General features: G+C 40.7%; 1 protein-coding gene across 1 annotated transcript in view; it reads left to right on the top strand.

The window, feature by feature from the left end:
- lgr4 (leucine-rich repeat containing G protein-coupled receptor 4) overlaps positions 1-24,503 on the top strand; it is a 139,768-nt gene that overhangs the window by 39,624 nt on the left and 75,641 nt on the right. The window contains exon 2 of the mRNA XM_043705452.1: positions 10,036-10,107. Within this exon, the coding sequence (XP_043561387.1) occupies positions 10,036-10,107 (72 nt within the window). The remainder of the gene's footprint in view (positions 1-10,035; positions 10,108-24,503) is intronic.

The following is a 24,503-nucleotide window of genomic DNA, read 5'->3' as shown; positions in this document are numbered from 1 at the left end:
GAAAAATTGCAATAGTTTTCACAGGAACATGTTATAACTGTTCCAGTTTGTTTAGTTTAAGCAGTGTTGTTGAGCTGTAAAAAATTTATTATATAACTCATTCCATTATGCAGTTGACTGTTTTTGAAGTTCAGTCTTCATTTTTAAGCAGATGCAGCAGTTTTACACATTTCACTTTCCCACAAACAACAGCAAGATCACTCTGTTATTGGCACTACTAATTGAGAGGTGGTGATGGTCAGGACTATTTGAAAAGAGTCAAGAGACGTTTTAGGCCCACTTTTGACAATGTAATACTGTCAGTACTTCAGTGAAGAATATAATAACTTTTATATTTATTTACTGGAATACAGTACAGAAAAACATGTATTAATAGCAGGAATATGTCACTTGGCTGCTTAAGCGTTCTCTGTCATTCTGTAAGATCGTGATAGATCGTATTACGAAACTTTCCTGCAAATTCCCCAATAACCTTTTACCCCTTTGCTTATCAAAAATCTGTCTACCCCACCTTATAAATAGTCAAACTCCTTGCTCCCCCCCAGTTTTGAGGAAAAGTTCAAAAGACCCTGAAACCTGAGAAAATATTTCTCTTTATTTTAATCTCAAAAATAGATCACCCTTTATTTATAAACAGTGACCCCATAGTTCTACGTATGTCCCACAGGAGGAAGCATTCTTTCACATCTTACCCATCAAGGTCTGTAAGTAACATGAATGTTTCAATCAAATAACAACTCACAATCGCCGAGCTTCTTTGACCTGCTTGATGTTCCTTAAAAGATTGTTATGAAGATGTGGGGTGTTCTGTACCTTGAGAGTAAAAAGCTGTTAGAGCTACCTGACAGCACCAAGTGTTCTCAATAAGGTAACAATGTAACACTTTGGTCAAAAACTAAATTAGCTGGTTGCCTAGAAATGACAAAACAGAATTGAATTAGGCCAATCAGTTTAAATTCTACACCGAAAAATACCAAACCCCAATCCGGTTTGGATTTAGTATATTGACAACCTTAAAAGCCTTACGATTATGGGAGGTCTGGGAAAGAGAGTTAGGGTGGAGGTCACTCCGGAAACACGGAAAGACATTTGTGAGAGTGCAAGATTTCAATATGTAATAGGACCTATGCTATGCAGTTAAAGATTCTACATAGGGCTCATCTGATCAGCTTGCAAAATTTAAGCAGGGTGTGTCTTCAACGTGCCCCAAATGTAAAACAAATACAGGTATCCTCACTCATTGTTTGTTTGTGGTCCTGCCGCAGGCTCTGTACATGTTGGAGTGCTGTAGCAGGAGTAATAGAGAAGGTCTTGGGGACCGAAGTCAAGATGGACCCCGTTTTTCTTCTGAGTTTAACCTATCTATATCCCCTTAGAGTCTCCTTGTGTATTCTTCACAACTTCTTGACATAAGCAAAGTTTAGGTCGGAAAGTATCAAGCATACCTTTATCCAAAGTGTGGGGAAAGAGGGAGAGGTGAATTGAATTATTTGACTGTTCTCTCCACTAGCTTGTAATAGGAAGTGTGTGCATATGGGAGGGGAAGCCATTTAAATAATTCATAATTCTAAGAAAGATATGTTGTGGTTCTGTTCGCCGAGCTGGAAGTTTTTGTTGCAAACGTTTCGTCCCCTGGCTAGGCGACATCATCAGTGCTGGGTACCCAATATACCAACCACGACAGCGGACAGCTGAAACTGACAACCAGAAGCGGCAGGGACAGACCACTATAAACACCAGAGGAAACATCAAAGAAGCGCTTCGCAGGAGGCTCCCAAGCACTGATGATGTCGCCTAGCCAGGGGACGAAACGTTTGCAACAAAAACTTCCAGCTCGGCGAACAGAACCACAACAACGAGCACCCGAGCTACAAATCTTCGCACAAACTCTAAGAAAGATACTTTCCTTAATTCAAATAAATTAGAGTCCTGAAAGTTAATATGCAATGAGATCTTGCAGTTATCTGGTCTGTTGTGACCGACCCCTTCTCATCGATCAAAACAAATGTAATGCCATAAAATAGAACATATTACTCAGATAATGTGAAGTACAAGAATATAAATAGTCCTTGAGGGTCCAGAGAGGATATAGAAGGTGGCAAATGTTATGAATATGTAAATAATTGCAGTTTTCATAAAGAAAATCTGAGGTTGCATGTATGCATTAAGAAAGTGAAGAGTAACCTTTTTTGTGTGGAGAAATGTTCCTAAACTCTTGAAACTTGATGGTGTCATTAGTTTCATTCTATATCTTCAGTTATAGTAAACCTTTAATAAAATCTTGTGAACTTCTTGTTTACCTGATAACTGAATTAATCCTCATTTTCTGAGGGATAGTGATCTCATGACACTCTGCCTCTTCATTCTTATCAAGGGGGAGAGAGCTCTGTATTTCTGATAGGGGACTCCGATCAGGGCTTCTTTAGATATGTGGAACTATACTTCTGTTGAGAACAGTTTTGACGTCCATAGGAAGATGAACTAAGTCTCCTTGTCATAGCAGTCAGCTGCTGTACTCTAAAGTTTAGAAGGTCCAGAATCTCAGACAGCCACTTTGACAACTGCTGTTAAACATTAAGTGTATAAGTCTTAGGTTAGGAAGCCAGGTGCTTGTGGGTAAATTGCTAGGTGGGTAGGCTGCCAAGTAGGTAGGAATATGATGCCGGGGTGGTAGGACTTTGAGTGCTGGGCAGAGGGATAACAGTACAAGATGGCCAGGTGAGTGATGCAGTGATTAAGGTAGGGGTAGGTGGGTGGAGGTTGGGTTCGCAACGGGGAGTAGAACATGGGTGTTGGGTCCTGTGGGGTAAGTACTCAGGCAAAGATATAATGTTGATGTGAAGCCAGTATGGAATAATTACTTGGGATTTAGTCTATGTATATAGCAATCTACCTTTTCCTGAATCCTCTCAATTCTCCAATCTCAACAGATACTTTGGAGGGTTCCGTATGTAGTGGGATTCTCGAGTGGAATCTTCAATTTCCTGGAAAATTCTCTTGAAGTCTGCAATGATGGGGATTTTGCAGGTCCCCAATGTGAAACACTCATCTATACTGCAATAACTGTCTGACCAGCTATCTGAAAATGTGCTATCTGAAAATGTGCCATTGCTTTCATTATAAATGATTTATCTTGTTCCTGTTATTTCCTGTTGAATTGGTCTCTTCACTATTTTTAATTTCTGTTCATCTTTATAAACAGAATCCTCTTTTGAATACTTTATTTTCAAAGGTGTAGCATGAAGATCTTCAAAATTTAGTTGTCTGAGATAGACTGTTACTGTGATGTAAATACTTCGTAACTAATTGGAAAATTCATGGCTAATAAATTAATCTGGCTCTGTAAACTAACTTAATATTATATTTGTTATGACATGCTGAAGGTAATTTTGCTATTTCTTTGAAAAAAAATGCAGTGTCCCATAACGTATTGAAACATACCTAATTTCTTAGCTGAATTCTTAAGATTTTTTAAAATTTGTTTTGCAGAATTCTATTTTGTGGGAAATGACTTTTACAGAAGAATATTTCATGTTTTTGAGCCAACAAAGTTGAATTTAACGTAAAACCATTTTTAGAAAAAGCCTTCATAGGATGTTCAGTAATTACACTTTGTGCCTTACTTAGAATGTTTGACTTGGGAATCCAATCTGAAAGTACAGCCACCTGTGCTTGGTTGATAATCTAAAGTTTTACAACAAAGCAAATGTATACTATCTTGTTTCCAGCCCAAAAATGTGTTTTTCCAAGAAAAGTTTGGAATGGACCCTGCCTCGGGTTATTGAAGTTCTGATAATGTGCTGATGTCTTCGACTGAAGACTGATGCAAAGTGCCTATTCAAACTCTGCCATTTCTTTTGTTCTGCACTACTCCAGCCTCATTTTCCAGTCCTTCAATGACCACTCTTACCTCTCTTACGTTTTTAGATATCTTGCCCTTGCCATATTCTTTAATATGCTGAAAATGTGTTGCTGGAAAAGCGCAGCAGGTCAGGCAGCATCCAGGGAACAGGAGAATCGACGTTTCGGGCATAAGCCCTTCTTCAGGAATGAGCATTCCTGAAGAAGGGCTTATGCCCGAAACGTCGATTCTCCTGTTCCCTGGATGCTGCCTGACCTGCGCTTTTCCAGCAACACATTTTCAGCTCTGATCTCCAGCATCTGCAGACCTCACTTTCTCCTCATATTCTTTAATATCACTAGCTGGCTTACACTCATATTTCACCTTCTCCCCTTTTTCTTGTTCAGTTATCCTCTGATTTTTAAAGGCTTCCCAAACCCCTAGCTTCCCACTGATCTTCACCTCATTGTATGTTTTCCTTTTTGCTTTTATGCTGTTCCTGACTTCCTGTGTCAGCCATGGTTGCTTCATCCTCCCCTTAGTATGTCTCTTCTTCCTTGTGTTGAAATATTGCTGCTGAATTATTCTCAGAAGCACCGGCCGTTGCTGGTCCACCGTCTTCCCTGCTAGCCTTTTCTCCCAGTCAACTCTGGCCAGCTCCTCTCTCATATTGTGGTAGTTAATCTTTACTCAATTGTAAAGTCATAGCGTCATCGAGATGTACAGCACTGGACCAGACCCTTTGATTCATACTGACCAGATAGCTGAAATTAACCTTGTCCCATTTCCCAGCATTTGGACCATATCTCTCTAAACCCATCCTATTCATGTACCCATCCAGATGCATTTTAAATGTTGTAATTGTACCAGCATTCATCACCTTGTCTGGCAGCTCATGCCATACACTCACCACCCTTTGCATGAAAAGGTTGCCCATCAACTCCCTTTTAAATCTTTCCCCTCTCATCTTAAACCTATGCCTGCTAGTTTTGAACTCCTCTATCCTTTGGAAAATACCTTGGCTATTCACTCTATCCGTGCCATGCATAGAGTCATAGACAGGTATAGTACGGAAAGAGACCCTTTGGTTCAACTCGCCCATGCTGACCAGATATCCTAAATTAATCTAGTCACATTGCCAGCACTTGGTCCATAACCCCCTCAACTCTTCCTATTCATGTACCTATCCAGATACCTTTTAAATAAGCCTTCCCAACTGCCTTTGGCAGCCTATTTCGTACATGCACCATCCTTTGCATGAAAAGGTTGCCCCTTAGGTCCCTTTTAAACTTTCCTCTCTCACCCTAACTCTATGCCCTCTAGTTCTGGACTACCCCATCCCAGGGAAAATACCTTGTCTATTTACCCTATCCAAACCCCTCATGATTTTATAAACCTCTATAAGGTCACCCCTCAGCCTCCAACACTACAGGGAAAATGGCCCCAACCTATTTAGCCTCTCGCAGTAGCTCAACTCCTTCAACCCTGGCAATATTCTTGTAAATCTTTTTTGAACCCTTTCAAATATGACACCATCTTTCCAATAGGAGGGAGATCAGAATTGCACACAATATTCCAAAAGTCATAGAGTCATAGAGATGTACAGCATGGAAACAGACCCTTTGGTCCAACCCGTCCATGCTGACCAGATATCCCAATCCAATCTAGTCCCACCTGCCAGCACCCGGCCCATATCCCTCCAAACCTTCCTATTCATATACCCATCTAAATGCCTTTTAAATGTTGCAATTATACCAGCCTCCACCACTTCCTCTGGCAGCTCATTCCATACACGTACCACCCTCTGTGTGGAAAAAGTTGCCCCTTAGGTCTCTCTTATATCTTTCTCCTCTCACCCAGTGGCCTAACCAATGTCCTGTTCAGCCGCATCATGACCTCCCAATTCCTATATTCAATGTTCTGACCAATAAAGGCCTTCTAATGCCTACTTACTATCCTTTCTACCTGAGACTCCACTTTCAAGGAACCATGAACTTGTACTCCAAGGTCTCTTTATTCAGCAACACTTCCCGGGACCTTACCATTAAATGTATAGGTCCTGCCCTGATTTACCTTTCCAAAATTCAGCGCCTCACATTTATCCAAATTAAACTGCATCTGCCATTTCTTGGCCCATCTGATCAAGATCCCATTATAATCTGAGGTAACCTTCTTCGCTGTCCACTACACCTCCAATTTTGGTGTCATCTGCAAACTTACTAACCATACTTCCTACGTTCACATCAGAATCATTTATATACATGACGAAAAGAAGTGGACCCAGCATCGTTCCTTGTGGAATATCACTGGTCACAGGCTTCCAGCCTGACCAGGAACCCTCCACCACCCTCTATTCAGTTAGATTCTCTACAGTGTAGAAACAGGCCATTTGGCCCAACAAGTCCACACCGACCCTCTGGATAGTAGCCCACCCCAGTCTCATTTCCCAGCATTTTACCCCTATTTAATGCACCTAATACAGTTTAGTATGTCCACTCCACCTAACCTGCACGTTTTTGGACTGTGTGAGGGAATCGGAGCACCTGGAGAAAATCCATGCAGAAACCGGGAGAATGCGGAAACTCCACACAGATGATCGCCTGAGGCTGGAGTCGAACTCTGGTCCCAAGCGCCGTGAGGCAGCAGTGCTAATCACTGAGCTGCCATGCCATTTGATGTGTCAGCGTGTCTGTCTCTACCTTCGAGTCAGTTCTACAACCAAATGGCTAGTTCTCCCTGTATTCCATGTGATCTAACCTTGCTAACCAATCTCCCATGAAGAACCTTGCCAAACGCCTTACTGAAGTCTGTGTAGACCACATCCACCACTCTACCCTCATCAATCCTCTTTATTGCTTCTTCAAAAAACTCAGTCATGTTAGTGAGACATGATTTCCCATGCACAAAGCCATGTTGACTATCCTTATCAGTCCTTGCCTACCCAGGTACATGTCAATCCTGTCCTTCAGGATTCCCTCCCACCACCAATGTCAGGCTCATTGGTCTGTAATTCCCTGCCATTTCTTAAATAGTGGCACTACGTTAGCCAACCTTCAATCTTCCGGCACCTCATCTGTGATTATGGCTAATCTAAATAACTCAGCAAGGGACCCAGTGAATCACTTCCCTAGTTTCCTATTGAGGTCTAGGGTATACCTGATCGGGTCCTGGGATGTATCCACCTTAATGCTTTTCAGGATATCCACCTCCTCTGTAATATGGACATTTTTCAAGGTATCACCATCTATTTCCCCACATTCTGTATCTTCCAAGTCCTTCTCCACAGTTAACATTGATGTAAAATAATTATTTAGTATCGACCTTTATCTCCTGTGGCTCAACACACTGATTTAAAAAATGTCTCAGTTCATCCCTGAGCCTCTGATGCTCCAGGGAAAATAGTCCCAGCCTATGCACCCTCTCCCTATAGCTCAAACTCTCTAACCTTGGCAACATCCTTGTAAATTTTTTCTGCACCTTTTCAAACTCACAATATATTTCTATAGCAGGGAGGCCAGAACTGAATGCAATATTCGAAAAGTGGCCTAACCAATGTCCTGCACAGCTGCCATATGACCTCCCAACTCCTACACTCAAAGCATTGACCTATAAAGGCAAGCATACCAAACACCACCTTCACTACCCTGTCTAGCTGAGACTCCATCTTCAACGAACTGTGAACCTGCACTCCAATTCCTTTGTTTGGCAACATTCCTGGGACCTACCATTAAGCGTATAATGCCCTGAACTGCCTTTCCAAAATGCAGCACCTTGCATTTATCTAAATTAAACTCCATCTGCCAGTCCCTGACCTATTTGCTCATCTGATCAAGGTCCTCTTGTACTCTGAGGTAACCTTCATGGTTGTTCACTACACCTCCCAATTTCGTGTTACCTGCAACATACTAACTACACCTCCTATATTCACATCCAAATCATGTATATAAATGATAAAAAGCAGTGGACCCAGCACTGAATCTTGTGGCATGCTGCTGGTCACAGCCCTCCGATCCAAAAAGCAACCCTTTATCACCACCCTCTTGTCTCCTATCTTTGAGCCAATTTTGGTACCAAATATCTAGTTCCTCCTGTATTCCATATGATCCTACCTTGCTAACCAGTTTACCATGCGGAAACTCATCAACCGCCTTGCTGAAATCTACATCGACAAAGTTAATCGCTCTGTCTTCATCAATCTTCATTGTCACTTTAAAAAAAACTCCATCGAGTTAGTGAGACACGATTTCCCACACACAAAGCCATGCTGACTGTGCCTAATCAGACCTTTCCTTTCCAAATCAGACCTTTCCTTATCCTGTCCCTCTGAATCCCTCCACCAACTTATATACTGATGAACCTGACGTCATGATAGATAAATCCCTGGCTTTTCCTTACCACCTTTTCTTTATTAATGGCACCACATTTGGCCACCCTGCAGTCTTCTGGCACCTCATGTGTGGCAATGGATGATACAAATTTCTCAGCAAGTGGCCCATCAATCATTTCCCTAACTCCCGTAAAATTCTGGGGTACACCTGATCAGATCCCGGGGATTTATTCATCTTCATGCATTTTAACACATGCAGCACCACCACCACTGTAATAGGAACATTTTTCAACATTTAGCTTCCATGACTTCTCCACTATAAACACTGATGCACAATACCTGTTTAGTATATCACTCATCTGCTGCAGTTCCATACATAGGCAGCCTTGTTGATCTCTCCCTAGTTACTTTTGTCCTTGATGTGTTTGTCCTTAACCCTATTTGCCAAAGCTATCTCATGTCCCCTTCTGATTTCCCTCTTAAGTATACTCCATGCTTTTGTACTCTTCTAGGGCTTTACTTAATCCCAGCTGTCTACACCCAAAATGTCACCTTCTTTATCTTGACCAGTGCCTAAATTTCTCTAGTCATCCAGCATTTCCTACACCTACCAGCTTTTCCCTTCACACTAACACAAACATACTGTCTTTGGACTCTCATTATCTCCTTTTTGAAGGCCTCTCACTTTCCAGCCATTTCTTTTACCTGTGAATAGTCACCCGCAATCAACTTTGAAAATCCTTGCCCAATACTGTCAAAGTTGGCCTTCCTCCAATTTAAACTTTAACTTTTAGATCAGGTCTATCCTTTTCCATAACTAGTTTAAACTATTAGAGTTATGATCCCAGAGCACCAGCACTGACATTTCAGTCACTTGCTCCTCCTTATTTCTCAAGAGAAAGCCAAGTTTTGCTCTTTCTGTAATATTGCAATGCTGTTACATCTCATTTCAGCTTCTCAAACTGCAGGGTGACTTCTATCATATTGTGGTCGCTGCCCCCCAGGTGCTGTTTCACCTTGAGCTTTCTAGCAGGTCTGCTTCAAATCCAGAATTGCCTGTTCCCCAGTGAGTTTCTAGCACAAGCTGCTCCAAAAACCCATCTTGTGGACATTCCACAAATTCCCTTTCCTGAGATCTGCTACCAACTTGATTTTCCCAGTCCATCTGTATATTGAATTCCCCCATGATTATTGTAATAGTGCTTTTCTTGCACGCCTTTTCAATGTCCTGATTTACTTTCTTCCCAACATCCTAACCACTCCTAGGAGGTCTGTACACAACCCTCATAAGGGGATTATTTGTCCTTTACAGTTCCTCAATCCTACCCACACAGATTCTAACCTTCAGGCTCTATATTACTTGCTATTGAGTTAATTTTATTTCTTGCGTTGACTATCACTAACAAGGCAAGCCTCCAGCCCTGATCCCCTTGCAGCCACATCGCTGTAGTAACCACAACATCATACCTATCAATTTGAATGTGTGTTGCAAGCTGATTTATCTTGTTTCCTGTGCTGTGTGCATTTAAGTACAACACTCTTCGACCTGCGTTGACTGTCACTCCCTACCTTTCGTTGTTGTCCCTGTATCTGCTGTGCCTGAAGGAACATTACCGACCGTTTCCATGCCCAGTTGCTTGTTCTGGAAAGTTTAATAACCTGTGCTGAGCTCCCCATTCCAGATTTTTTCCCATCACTTTCCATGCAAAATGTGGTGTGACGTACCTGCTAACCTCAGCAAAGAATCATAACCTTCAAAAGCAAGAGTCATATTAAAATAAATATTGAACGAAAATAAATCAGTTTGTTAAAAATGTACAGTTTTGTTGACATGTACTTATAATGTCTTATGAACTTTTCTCCCCAGGGACACCAGCATGAATAACATTACTGAGCTGCAACCTGATTCCTTCAAAAATCTCCCATACCTTGAGGAACTGTAAGTATATTGAAGAATATGTATCTTATAAGATTATATGCCCAATCAAATATGAGCCATAGAGATATACAGCACGGAAACAGACCTTTCGGTCCAACTTGTCCATGCCAACCAGATATCCTAGCCTAATCTAGTCCCATTTGCCAGCACTTGACCCATATCCCTATTCGGAATCCTTCCTATTCGTAAACCCATTCAGATGCCTTTTAAATGCTGCAATTTTAGCAGAATGTGGCTTTGCGACTGAACAATTACAAATTTGCTTCTCAACTCCATAGTAGTAATAATGCATATTGCAAGAACCTATGGAATTGCCAACATTAGTTGTACCATTTTAAAGTAAGAGACAAGAGCTTTAATTGCCTACTGAAGTTCTCTGAGATAATGCAAGGGTAAACGTTCCAAAGAAGGATTTTTAAAAAAATAATGTGAAATATGTCTAGGCATATTTGATGTTGAGATGTGTGGAATTTTTTTTTGTTCACATTTACAGACACCGTTCTGTTTTGAAAATCACGTTTACACAACTGGAATTTATGTATTCAATATATGCAGCATCACCATCTATCTTCAGCGATTACGTAAACCAAGTAAATTGTGACCAAGTTTATAATTAAGTATCTTTCACTTCCAGTTTGAAATTACAAAAATAGCTCTTGCTGCCCTTCTAGTCCACTTTTAAATCTCCTCATTCCAAACATCTTTCCCGGTTTCTCATACAACAATGACGAAAAATTGTTAATCAGACTTGGTTGCGTTTTTCAAGCTGAAAGCCCAGCTCACCTCATTAAATAAACATTACGTGTGTAAGCAAGCTCTGTGCAGTGAGCTGGTCATTTGAGACCCAAATGTGTTTTTTGCCAACATTTTGAAACTGTTATCATTATTATGCATGTAAAGTATGCCTGGTTTCTCAGGCTGCTGCAGCATGTCAAAGACATTACTGAAATATTAAAATGGAGTTAAATTGATAGCTGTTATGAACACTTTCTTGCTTTTCTTTGGGTCCTACTGTTTCTTTACTCTCTAGTGAAAAATTGGCACAGAGTCACAATGACTGAGAATTCATTATACAATAAACGGTTGACTGCTTCATACTTGAAGTTTGCTCCCACGACGTCTGCTTGGCAAGCATTTTTCTCTGTGACATTGGCTCACAGATTGAATGGTGCCCCAGATCTCGATTTTGTATAGCAACCTAGTTAATCACTAGTAGAAACTGAATGTATTAACATTAAAAGCTGTATTTATTTTACTGACTTAAAGCACAATGTGTTTAATTTAATTTTGGGTGCTTTTATAGGAGCATAGAATCCCTACGGTGTGGCAGCAGGCCATTCAGCCGATCAAGTCCATACTAACCCTCTGTAGAGCATACCGCCCAGCTTCCCCCCAACCCTATCCCTTCACCTCTGCATTTCCCATGGTTAAGCCACCTAGCCTGCGCATGCCTGGACACTATGGGAGATTTAGCATTGCCAGTCCTCCTAACTTGCGCATCTACGGGACTGCGGGAAGAAACTAGAATGCCGGGGGAAACCCACACAGACATGGGGAGAATGTGCAAACTCCACACAGACAGTCGACTGAGGGTGGAATTGAACCTGGGTCGCTGGTGCTGTGAGGCAGCAGTGCTAACACTGAATCGTATGTTTCCAAGCCTTTTTTTATTATTGTAAGTTCGTTTTTGCCTTGAAAGTGGTACACAGTTACAGTCAATGGTTTCAGTCCTGGCTTCCTAGCTGGCCAAACTGCTGTTTTGGTGTTAGTACAGTATACTAGTGAATAGCAATGTGACATTGATGATGCAGCAATAGTGGGCACATAGGGATTGATGGATTGAATGTGAGACTATCCAGAAGGAATGTAAGTACAACATTGTTAACGGGCTGTAGCATTACCTCAAATGGTAAAAAAAACCTTTGACAAAAATGGTAGATTTTAAAAAACATTCCTGATGAAGGGCTCCTGTCCGAAACATTGATTTTCCTGCTCCTCAGATGCTGCCTGACCTGCTGTGCTTTTCCAGCACCACTCTAATCTTAATTCCAAACTTAGAGCCTAGGCAAAGGAAGGTATAACCAACAATAGCAGAATTAATGAAAACATCTTGAGGCTGGGGAATAGAGTCGAAGAAGTCTTTGAAAAACCAGAATGAGAATTTTTTAATTCCTTTGCTTAAATGGGAGCCATTTAGGCCGGCAAGCATGGAAACATAAGGGATTAGGAATTACTTAAATAAAGTCACAGCAGCAGAGATTTGGATGACCTAAGGTTTATGGAGATTAGAATATGGGAGACAACCTGATAATATATTGGAATTTTCTAGGAGAAAGTGAAGACTGCAGATGCTGGAGATCAGTGCTGAAAATGTGTTGCTGGAAAAGTGCAGCAGGTCAGGCAGCATTCAAGGAGCAGGAGAATAGATGTTTCGGGCATGAGCTCGTTTCCTCCTTTCCTGAAGAAGGGTTCATGCCCGAAACGTCGATTCTCCTGCTCCTTGGATGCTGCCTGACCTGCTGCGCTTTTCCAGCAACACATTTTCAGCAATGTATTGGAATTCTCAAGTTTACGAGTAATAGCAACATGAATGAGAGTTTCAGCAACAAATGAGCTAAGGCTGGTTGAGGTTTGGCCATGTTATCATGGTGAAAATAATAGGTGGTCTTGTTGGTGGCATGAATATGTGGTTGATCAGCTCAGGGTCAAATAAGACAAAATTTGTGATTTGTCTGGTTAATCTTGGACTGTTGCCAATAAACTAATTTTTGGAATGGGACTGAACAATAACTTCAGGATGTGAGGAAAAGACAGGATGAAAGTGACTGTTTGCTTGCCCCACTTGGAAGACAAAGCTTGCTTCAAATTTCTATCTTCTACTCATAAATAATAATCAGGAGTGAGCAGGAGCCTTGGCTAATATTTTTCCCCATCACATTTTTCTTCCTCCCACATAGTTAGTTGTGAGGTCAATTTTAAGCCTGTATTAACTTCTCAGGCTGGAAATAGGGAACTCCACTGAGAATGTGTATAGGGTATAAGCAGGCATGGAAAGAGTTAAGTTCTGAGTTTTGAGAAACAAGAGGTTCAGCTGAGCATGACTCAGATCAGATAACAACATACAGTTAACAATGGGATGCTGGAGGTAAGGTTAACAAGGTGAAAAGTATTCATTATGTGAAGTCACTTATTCATTGCGTAACAGCAGATGGCTTAATCTTTACTATTGACACTCGCTGATTGTAATGGTCATCCAATCAATATGTATGTTACCTTGTCTGGATGCTCCTCCTGTAAAATTACTATATAGTTGATTGAGAAACTGCTGTTCCAGAGAAGGCCGTGAACTCATGTCTCTATGCACATGGGCGGTCGTTGTCTCTCCCTCCAGGGCCCAGAATAAAGATGGAGGTAAAATTATAATGTGTCTCTGAGGGGTGGGGGTGGTAGGAAATGGGACAATACCACTACAAATCTAAGTGTTAGCATTGGGACCCTTGCTTTTCCTGATATACGCTCATAATCTAGGTTTTGGTGTGCATTTTCAATATGATGCGAAACTTGGAAGCATTGTAAACTGTGAGGGGGACAGTTTAGAACTTCAGAAAGGTCATTGACAAGTTAGCAAATTGGGTGAATTGGTGGCAGCTGAAGTTCAATGCAGAGAAGTGTGACATAATTCATTGTAGTGCAAAGAACGTGGAAAAATGTATAAAGTTAAAGAGTACTATTTAAAATGTAAGAAAGAGTAGGGATATCTAAGTGTTAATCTGTATATTCATTAAAGCACCTGCACATTTTTCCCTGGCTTCGTTAATAAGGGTATAGATTAGAAGAACAGAGTCATTATGACACTTGTATAAGACGCTGTTTAGCTGTCAGCTGGAGAACTGGATACAGTTCTGTTCACCTCACTACAGGAAGGATGTAAATGCATTGGGAGAGAATTCAGAAGAGCTTTATGAGAATGGGTCTAGGGATAAGCCACTTCAGTTAAGAGAAAAGATTGGAGAAGTTGACTAGGTGGAGATTTGGTAGTTTTAAAAATAGTGAGAGATGTGAACAATGTAGATATGCAGGAATTGTTCCCACTTATGAAAAGATGAAGAACCAGAGGGTACAGTTTAAAAATGTTTTTCAAAAGAAATAAATTTGAGGGCAGAAAATTCTTTTTGGTATAGTGAGTAGTTAGGGTCTGGACTGCACTGCCTGGAAGTGTGGTGGAGACAGCTTCCATTAAAGCATTTGAGAGGATATTTGATTGTTTCTGTTTTTAAACATATGCAGGGCTATGGGGAAATATAAGAAAATTTAGCAGAGTGAAAGTGCTTCAGAAGCTGTAGGCCACAATGCATAAACTGTAGGAAATCACTGTGACAGTTGGGGACATTTTAAACAAAACTTGGATGGCTTTAGGTCAAATTGTATTTTAAGATGTTAAAATCTGAAGCCCAAGTCCCGTCTCTCGCATCTAGTTTTAAAAGAACCTGGGCAGTGACAGAGGTCTGGCATGCAACCACCCTGCTGACCAGAAGGTTGTCCTCTCAAGCCTGCTCCATTACTCAATTAGATTCAGGCTGTCTTTCTACCTCAACACCGCTTCCCATGCTACTCCATATCTGTTTATCACCACCATTTAGATGATCAGTGTGTCTTGAATAAACTAGATAGCTAGCCTCCTTACCCCTCGGGGTAGAGATTTCCTAAGAGTGAGTACCTTTTGAGTGAAGAAATTCCTCTTTCTCTCAGTGGCTACAAGAGCAGTTCGGCAACTCGGGATTTTGGAGAGTAGTTCACCTCCTGTCTTCCCAGTATATGTCCACAAGTCAGGATTGTAATGGAATGCTCTCCAATTGCCTAGATTAATGCAGTTGCAACAACACTTAAGAAGCTAAACCTCATCCAGGATAAAGCAGCCTGCGGGATTTGGCATCCCATCTAACATCTTCAGCGTTCACTTTCTTCACCACCAAAACACTCTGGTTGCAGTTTGCACCATCCACACAATGCACTGCAATAATTACTTCCTATAGTATTTTAAAAAATATATACTCTGTCCAGCACATAGATTTGGTATTCTTGAAATTGAACATTGATGTAGATTCTGCCCTGTGTCCAACACTGACTGAAACAACATTTTCATTTCCCAAAGGTGGCACACTTATGGAATATACTGCCAGAGGAAGTGGTGGAGGCTGGTACAATTACAACATTTAAAGGCATTTAGAAGGATATATGAATAGGAAGGGTTTAGAGGGATATGGGCCAAATGCTGGCAAATGGGACTAGATTGATTTAGGATTTCTGGTCGGCATGGATGAGTTGGGCCGAAGGGTCTGTTTCCGTGCTGTACATCTATATGACTCTATGACTGATGGCAAGTATCATCACTTTTAAAGGCATGGCTTATTTAAGGATGTCTTGATGACCACAAATAATAGTTAAATGGAAAGAGCTTGTCCTACTTTCATAAAAAGTAAGCATAAAAATATTGAATCAAATCTTAACTAGCCGCATAGTAAAAATCTGAGGGTACACTGTTTGAAGTATTTTCCTACTCCCAACTTGGAACTTCCATTGCTTTCAATTGAAGATAATGCTGGGAGTTGAGGTTAGGCCTCAACTATTTTGGAAATGAAGGATGGCCATTAACTTTATAAAGAAATAAAATACTTGAAATTAGGAATGAGGTCAATTCTTTTGCCCCATGGCCTAAAACTAATGGTTTGAAGAACTAAAATCTTTTTCAACATGCCAGGCTATTAAATATATTAAATTTATGTCAATTTAATGAAGGTAAATAAAGATTTAATTTAGCATGGATTGAGACATACATAGCAATCCAATAAACACGTGTGGATGTCATAATTTGTTATAGAGATGTACAGTATGTAAACAGACCCTTTGGTCCAACCCGTCCATGCCGACCAGATATCCCAACCCAATCTAGTCCCACCTGCCAGCACCTGGCCCATATCCCTCCAAACCCTTGCTATTCATATACCCATCCAAATGCCTCTTAAATGTTGCAATTATACCAGCCTCCACCACATTCTCTGGCAGCTCATTCCACACACGTACCACCCTCTGCGTGAAAAAGTTGCCCTTTAGGTCTCTTTTATATCTTTCCCCTCTCACCCTAAACTTATGCCCTCTAGTTCTGGGCTCCCTGACCCCAGAGAAAAGGCTTAGGATAAATAGACAATCTATGCCCCTCATAATTTTGTAAACCTCTATAAGGTCACCCCTCAGCTTCCGACGCTCCAGGGAAAACAGCCCCAGCCTGTTCAGCCTCTCCCCATAGCTCAGATCCTCCAACCCTGGCAACATCCTTGTAAATCTTTTCTGAACTCTTTCAAGTTCTTGAAAGAGAAAGCAAACATATATATTACAAGTATTTTGTCATGATGCAGATGGTGTTGCACATCTCAACAACCAAATTTGCTCTTGCATTTGGTGCTTTTGGGTAGCTTTTCAACTTTACAATTTGTACATCTTTAACAGTAATTGTTCTTGATAATGTAGCATTGCAAGTGGTATCTTATGTGACTCTGATGAAGATTTTCTGTCCTTATCTGTCTTGTCTGCAACCTTTGATATGGTTTGCAACACCATCCACCACCTCCGTGTTATCACTGAGCTAGTTGGGACTGCACACATGTCACTCCTACGGACTGAAGCTGTTGCTTTCAGACTCCGATGACTGGATTTCTCCCTCCCTCTGACAATAGTATGAGATTTACCTGTTTGCAACAGTGGCATCACTTTTGATCTTGAGGTGAACATCTGAACCCATTCTGTGCCATCTCTAAGATCACCTTTTCCTACCTCAATATAATTGCTCGAATTTGCCCCTGTCTTAGTTAATCTGCTACTGAAGCTGTAAGACCATAAGAAATAGGAGTAGATGATTCAGCCTTTTGAGCTTGCATGACCATTCAATAGGGTCATGGCAGATCCGACATTCCCCACATCCGATATTCCCCACATCCAATTTCCTGCCCTTTCCCCATAACCCTTGATTCCCCAACTGATTAGGAATCTATCTACAGTATATCGCACTTAAATATACACAAGAACTCTGCTCCCACAGCACTCTGTGGCAAGGAGTTCTGAAGACACTCAACCATCTGAGCGAAGAAATTCATCCTCGTTTCAGTCTTAAATTGGCACCCTTTTATTCTGAGACTGTGTCTTTTGGTCCTAGGCTCTTCTATGTGGGGAAACATTGTCTCAGCATTTACCCTGTCAAGCCTCTTAAGAACCCTATATGTTACATTGACATCACCTCTCATCCTCCTAAACTTCAGTGAGTAGAGTCCCAATCTGTTTAACCTTTACTCTCAAGACAATCACTCCATACCAGGGATCAACATAGTGAACTTCTCTGAACTGCCTCCAATGTAATATCTTCCCTTTAAATAAATAAAAACGCTCATCCATGCCTTCATTGCCTCTAAACTTGACTATTCCATTATACCTCTGACTATCTCTAACATCCTACCCTCTGTAAACTTGGTCTTGCAAAACTGACCTTCCCTTGTCTTTAAATCACATCAAGTCCAGTTCTTCCATCACTCCTGCGTTTGCTGACCTTCATTGGCTCCGAGGAAAGTAATGTCTAAATTTTAAAACTTTTATCCTTATTTTCAAAACCTAAGTGATCTTGCACCTTCCTATCTCTCTGATCTCCCCCTCAGAGAAATTGCTGTCCTTTTAATTCTGTCCTTTTGTGTATTCCCAATTATAATTGCTTTAAAAATGGTAGCTGTGTCTTTAATTGTCTGGACGCTAAGCTCTGCAGTTCTTCCCTACAGCTCTCAAGCTGCCCACTATGCTCCTTCTTTCAGACATTTCTCAAAATCTATGTTTTTGACTAACCTTTTTCTCATCTGATAAAACAGCTCCTTTATGTTTTCACACTTATTGTAATGTTCCTGTGAAGCACCTTGGGTTATTTCATTACCTTAAAGGCATTGGATAAATAAAGTCATTGCTAGTTCAACGTAATGAGGTTAAGTTTGTTGCTCATGCTATCTTTCATAGTTTCTTGTTGATGTTAGAGAAGTACTTTTATGATTTAAAGAACCATGAAATGAAATGGGTGTGGTTATAATGTATAGTGAAGGTTAAATGGTGCCTCTGTGACGGCTTGCTTTGACACTTGATGGATTCTGTAATTGTTTCATGTTGTAAGCTCTTTGCCAGCCTTGTTGGTTTTCTTGCTAATGCTGCCAATAGTGAATTAATCAGTTAGTCTTGTCATGATGAAAACCTTACAGATCCCCACTGAAAAAGCATACAGGCCCTTAGGCCTTGATGAATGATGATAAATAGAATCTGGCTGAACTGCTCTGTAAGAGCCTCCCACATTAGCTAGTTGTATCCTGTCTTCTGGAGGGTTGCCAGAATGTAGAGAAACGGATGTTCAGTGGAGCAGAGTCTAGTGTTGGGTGGCTGCAGCATTCTGAGTAAACAGGAGTTGCCTTGAGGTACCTAAATGTTCTCGCATCTCACCAGGGCATTTGTTTGATTTGAATCTAAACACTTTTAAGGCTTTTAGTTGTGGTGTTTTTGCACATTTTCTTGTATGATTTGACATTTTGTGGAAAAGATTGAAATACGAAATACTGCTCCGAGACTTAACATTCATTGTTTAATCTGTATTGAATGCTATAATTAACTTTGAAGCTATAATTAACTCTTACTGCAATATTGAAAACTTGACTAATGAGGGGCAGTTTTTAAGGTAAATGTTAAGATTATGCTAATATTTGTAAGCTCTTTGATTTTTTGAAAAAATCTGATTAAACCTAATAACTAAATCCTAATAATTAAAAAATGAACTTGCAAAGTCATGTCCAATCCAATTAAAAAAACCCACAAATGCCAAAAATAATATTTTAATGTAGGCAAATACATCCATGTTGGTGCACAGTGTGCTTCAGTTTGTAACTCCCAGAATGGCGTGCACAGCTGGGGTTGATTAGTCAGATGTGCTGATAATGATGAACATCAACCTCTATTTAGTGTTTTGCTTTCTGAAGATGCTTGTCGTGATTATTTTTTTAAAATCCATTTACAGCCACCTATATTTTATTTGTTGTAAGCCTTTGCTTATATTTCAAATAAACATGTATTCGTTAAACCCATTTTGTTTCTGACTGAAAATCAAGAAAAATCTAAATTCTGAAATTACGGCGTAGTACATTGGTGACATTTACGATCACTGCTTGTGACTTAATCAGTAAAGGTCCCTTGTCTGTCCTCCTGCCATAAACACATTAGATCCTCAAATGCTGTTCTCTTATTGGTTGCTATTGCTTGCATGTTAAATCACTATTTGTTCGTAAGCAAAATTCAGTGAGCAAAAGGCCATATTATGGTTGCATTTTACAAAATAGTCTTGCTGATTGCAGGATTATAAAGTTTGAAAGTTTGCCATAAATGGAGATTTTTTTTTCTTAATTGAATGGTGTATAAAATGGTTTTATCTAAACTATCTTGATCTGAACATCTATTAGATCATATTTTAGAAAATTATTTTTTTTAGAACATGCATCTGCTATAAGGGTATTCTGATTTATGTATTCCTAAATGTCTCCCTTTCAATACTGTTTTTTTCTGCAAGTTACATAGATGGTGACTATTTTGAACAGTGTTGAACTCTTGAAGGTTGATCTCAATTTGTATTGTTGAAAAAGTGATCTAACAATAGCTTTTTCAGCTGCCTTATCTGAATGCCTTTATTTAACAATACTTTGGGAATACAGAGGAACCTCGATAATCCGAATACCAATTATCCAAAAATTGAATTATCCGAAGGAGATCTGGAGGTCCCAATGGAAACATTACATCAAAGACGTGTTTCCAACAGTGATCGTGTCTTTTGTTTACTGTGATTAAACAGGCACTGTCTCCCAATAACTGATCTCCCGCCCTCCCTCTCTCCCCACACTTTCCCTGGAGTTCTACAGAGGGGTGTACCCTAAAACCCCCTTCCCCATATAATCTCTCAACATTGTCCTGTACAGGGCAAAGGTGGAACCTGTCAAAAATTTGCACTAAAAAATTGTGTGCGCGTGCACATGTGTGCACGGGCGCTATTTGGAAACTTACCCCACAAAAGTAGCAGCAGCAGCAGTCTTGTTGGTGTCCAGTCCAGCTGCCCCGGAGATGGGGCGCGGGTATACAGGTCTTGGGGGGTAGGCCAGGAGCCGTGTTGGATCAGGTCAGGGGGCAGGTGGCAGTGTCGGACGTGGTCATGGCAGGGAGGCAGCGTTGGATGGGGCAGGGGGCAGGTAGTGGTGTTCGATGGGGTCATGGAACGGGGTGGCAGTGTTGGTCGGGGGTGAGGGAGGTGTTGGAGGTGGGGGGACATGGTTGGCCGGGGTGGGGGCAGTGTTGGGGGCAGGGCCGCACACGCTGTGTGCTGCTGCCTTGTCTCCTGAATGGGGAGCAGCTTTTAAAAATTCTGAGCCCCAGAGAAAAGGCATTTAATCAATTAACTGAATAATCAATTATCCGAACGAAATAGTGTCCGCCATCATGTTTTGATAATCGAGGTTTTCCTGTACTTAAAGCCAACAGCATTTCAAGAAAGTGACTCATCAAATTCTTCTTGGACACTTAAGGGTGGGTAATGAATGCTGGCCTTGCAAGCTATCCCTACATCCCATGAATGAATATTAACAAACACAACCAAATATTGTTAAAATTGTAAGTCTACTTACCACTGCCAATGTTTCAAGACTTACAATTTATAAAATTGTTAATTTCATAATTTGGTAACTCAATATATCAAATGAATCTTATCATTTCCATTTGTTTGATTTAAATATTTTTCATTTTTATTTTAGTACAGTATCAATGTAATTCGTGATTTCAGTATTATTGCTTCCTAAAATATTAATGACCATCTATATTTAACACTGATTCACCTTATGAAAAACAAACTATCTGAATCTCCAAGTATTATGTGAAGAACATTCAGGTTTGGCATTTATTCATGATTGCAATGTTTCCCTGAATTTGCCACAAGACCAAAAGGCACCAAATTTTTGCAAAAGGGTGGAACTGTAAACCCATAAGGAAAATAAATTTACACAGAGGATTGGAAATGGCAGCATCTGCTTGCTATTACAAATAGATATTTTTTAAGCTTGGCAAGGCCAAAAACACATTCATCACCAATAAGGTAGGTGAGCAACCACAATTCGGTTATGTTTACAATAACAATGGGCTGGGATAGGGAAAGAGGTATATATAATTGGGGGAAAGGCAAATATGATGCAATTAGGAAAGATCTAAGAAGCATAGGATGGGGAAGGAAACAGCAGGGGATGGACACACTCGAAATGTGCGGCTATTCAAGGAACAGCTATTGCGGATCCTTGATAAGTATATACCTATCAGGCAGGGAGGTAGTTGTCGAGAGAGGGAGCCATGATTTACTAAAGAAGAAGCTCTTGTCAAGAGGAAGAAGGCAGCTTAAGTGAGAATGAGGCATGAAAGTTCAGTTAGGGGACATGAGAGTTAAGTTAGCTGGAAAAGATATAATGAGAGGGCTAAGAGCCAGGAGGGGACATTAGAAGTTGTTGGCAGATAGGATCAAGGAAAACCCTAAGGCTTTCTATAGATATATCAAGAATAAAAGAATGGCCCTAATCTTACACTGGTCAATCAAAGATAGTAGTGGGAAGTTGTGTGTGGAATCTGAGGACATAGGGGAAGAGCTTAATGAATACTTTTCATCAGTATTCACATTGGAAAAGGGCAGTGTTAGTGAGAATACAGAGATAGAGGCTACTAGATTAAGAATTATGGTTGACAAAGAGGAGTTTTTACCAATTTTGGAAGATCTGAAAATAGAGAAGTCCCCTGGGCTAGATGGGATTTATCCTCTGATTCTCTGGGAAGCCAGGGTGGAGATTGCAGAGTCTTTGACTTTGATCTTTATGTCATCATTGTCAACAGGAGTAGTGCCAGAAGACGAGAGGATAGCAAATGTTGTTCCCTTGTTTAAGAAGGGGAGTCGGGACAACCATGGTAATTATAGGTCAGTGAGCCTTCCTTCGGTTGTGGGTAAGGTGTTGGAAAAGGTTATAAGAGAGAGGATTTATAATCATCTGAACAATGATTTGAATAGGGATAATCAACACGGTTTTGTGAAGGGTAGGTCGTGCTTCACTAACCTTATTGAGTTCTTCGAGAAGGTGACAAAACTGGTGGATGAAAGTAAAGCACTTGATGTATACAGATTTCAGTAAGGAATTTGATCAGGTTCCACACGATAGGTATTGAACAAAATAGAGTTTCAGGATTGAAGGTGATTTAATGGTTTGGATCAGAAATTGGTGAGCTGAAAGAAGACAGAGGGTGGTGATTGATGGAAAATGTTCATCCTGGAACTCTGATACCAGTAGTGTGCCACAAGGATCTGGTTTGGGGCCACTACTGTTTGTCAATTTTATAAATGATTTGAATGCGGGAGTAGAAGGATGAGTTAGTAAATTTGCAGATAACACTAAGGTAGGCAGAGAGATAATGCCAAAGGATGTTGTGGGTTACAGAGGGACAAAGATAAGATGCAGAGCTGGGCTAAGAAATGGCAAATGGAGTTTAATGCGGAAAAGTGTGAGATAGTTCACTTTTGAAGAAGTAACAGGAATGCAGAGTACTGAGCTAATGATAAAATTCTTGGCAGGTGTAGATGAACAGAGAAATCTGTGCCCAGGTGCATAAATCCCTGAAAGTTGTCACCCAAGTTGATAGGGTTGTTAAGAAGGCTTATGGTGTGTTGGCATTTAATTTAGGAGCCATGAGATCATGCTTCAGCTGTACAAGACACTGGGAAGGCCGTATCTGGAGTATTGCATACAGTTCTGGTCACTACATTATAGGAAGGATGTGGAAGCATTGGAAAGGGTTCAAAGGAGATTTACTAGGATGTTGCCGGGAATGGAAGGAAGCTCTTACGAGGAAAGGCTGAAGGAATTGAGGCTGTTTCCGTTGGAGAGAAGGAGGTTGAGAGCTGACTGAATCGAGACGTCTAAGATAATCAGAGGGTTAGATAGGGTGGACAGTGAGAGCCTTTTTCCTCCGATGGTGAAGGCTTTGGAGGGGACATAGCTTTAAATTGAGGGATGATAGATTTAGGACAGATATCCGGGGTAGTTTCTTTACTCAGAGTAGTAGGGACATGGAACGGCCAGCCTACAACAGTAGTAGACTCACCAACATTAAGGGCATTTAAACGGGCATTGGACATACATATGGAAAATAATGGAATGGTCTAGGTTAGATGGGCATCAGATTAATTTCACAGGTCGGCACAACATTGAGGGCTGAAGGGCCTGTACTGCACTGTAAAGTTCTATGTTCTAATCATCTAGTAAATTCCAAGAATCCTTTACTAAATTTAATTGTGGATAGAGTCATAGAGATGTACAGCATGGAAACAGATCCTTCAGTCCAACTTGTCCATGCTGACCAGATATCCTAACCCAATCTAGTCCCATTTGTCAGCCCTTGGCCCATATCCCTCCAAACCCTTCCTATTCATATATCCATCCAGATGCCTTTTAAGTATTGTAATTGTACCAGCCTCCACCGCTTCCTCTGGCAGCTCATTCCATACACACACCACCCCCTGCGTGAAAAAGTTGCCCCCTTAGGTCTCTTTTATATCTTTCCCCTCTCACCATAAACCTATGCCCTCTAATTCTGGACTACCCACCTCAGGGAAAAGACTTTTGTCAATTTCTCCTTCCATGTCCCTCATGATTTTATAAACCTCTATGAGGTCACTCCTCAGCCTTCGATGCTCCAGGGAAGGAGCCCCAGCCTGTTCAGTCTCTCCCTCCAAACCTGGCAACATCCTTGTAAATCTTTTTTGAACCATTTCAAATTTCACAACATCCTTCCAATCGGAAGGAAACCAAATTGCATGCACTATTCAAAAAGTGGCCTAACCAATGTCCTGTACAGCCACAACATGACCTCCCAACTCTTATACTCTTTGTAAATAATTCTTAGTTAATTATTCTCTGTTATACTTTAAGAAATAAAGTTGTTAATTTTTACTTTAAATAGTTCTTGGCCTTTTGAATTTTCACAGATTACTGCATGCGATAAATCTTTTGTGTTGCTGATTTATAGTCAGCAGGAGCATTTACCTTGTGTCATAACAGTTTGGGTGCTCATCAATAGACAATAGGTGCAGGAGTAGGCCATTCAGCCCTTTGAGCCTGCACCGCCATTCAATATGATCATGGCTGATCATTCCTAATCAGTATCCTCTTCCTGCCTTATCTCCATAACCCTTGATTCCACTATCCTTGAGAGCTCTATCCAACTCTTTCTTAAATGAATCCAGAGACTGGGCCCCCACTGCC

This window comes from Chiloscyllium plagiosum, chromosome 16 (assembly GCF_004010195.1).
Source record: "Chiloscyllium plagiosum isolate BGI_BamShark_2017 chromosome 16, ASM401019v2, whole genome shotgun sequence".
In the NCBI taxonomy this organism is placed as follows: domain Eukaryota; kingdom Metazoa; phylum Chordata; class Chondrichthyes; order Orectolobiformes; family Hemiscylliidae; genus Chiloscyllium; species Chiloscyllium plagiosum.
Note: the sequence above shows the minus strand (reverse complement) of the source record. Positions and strands in the feature narration are given on the sequence as shown.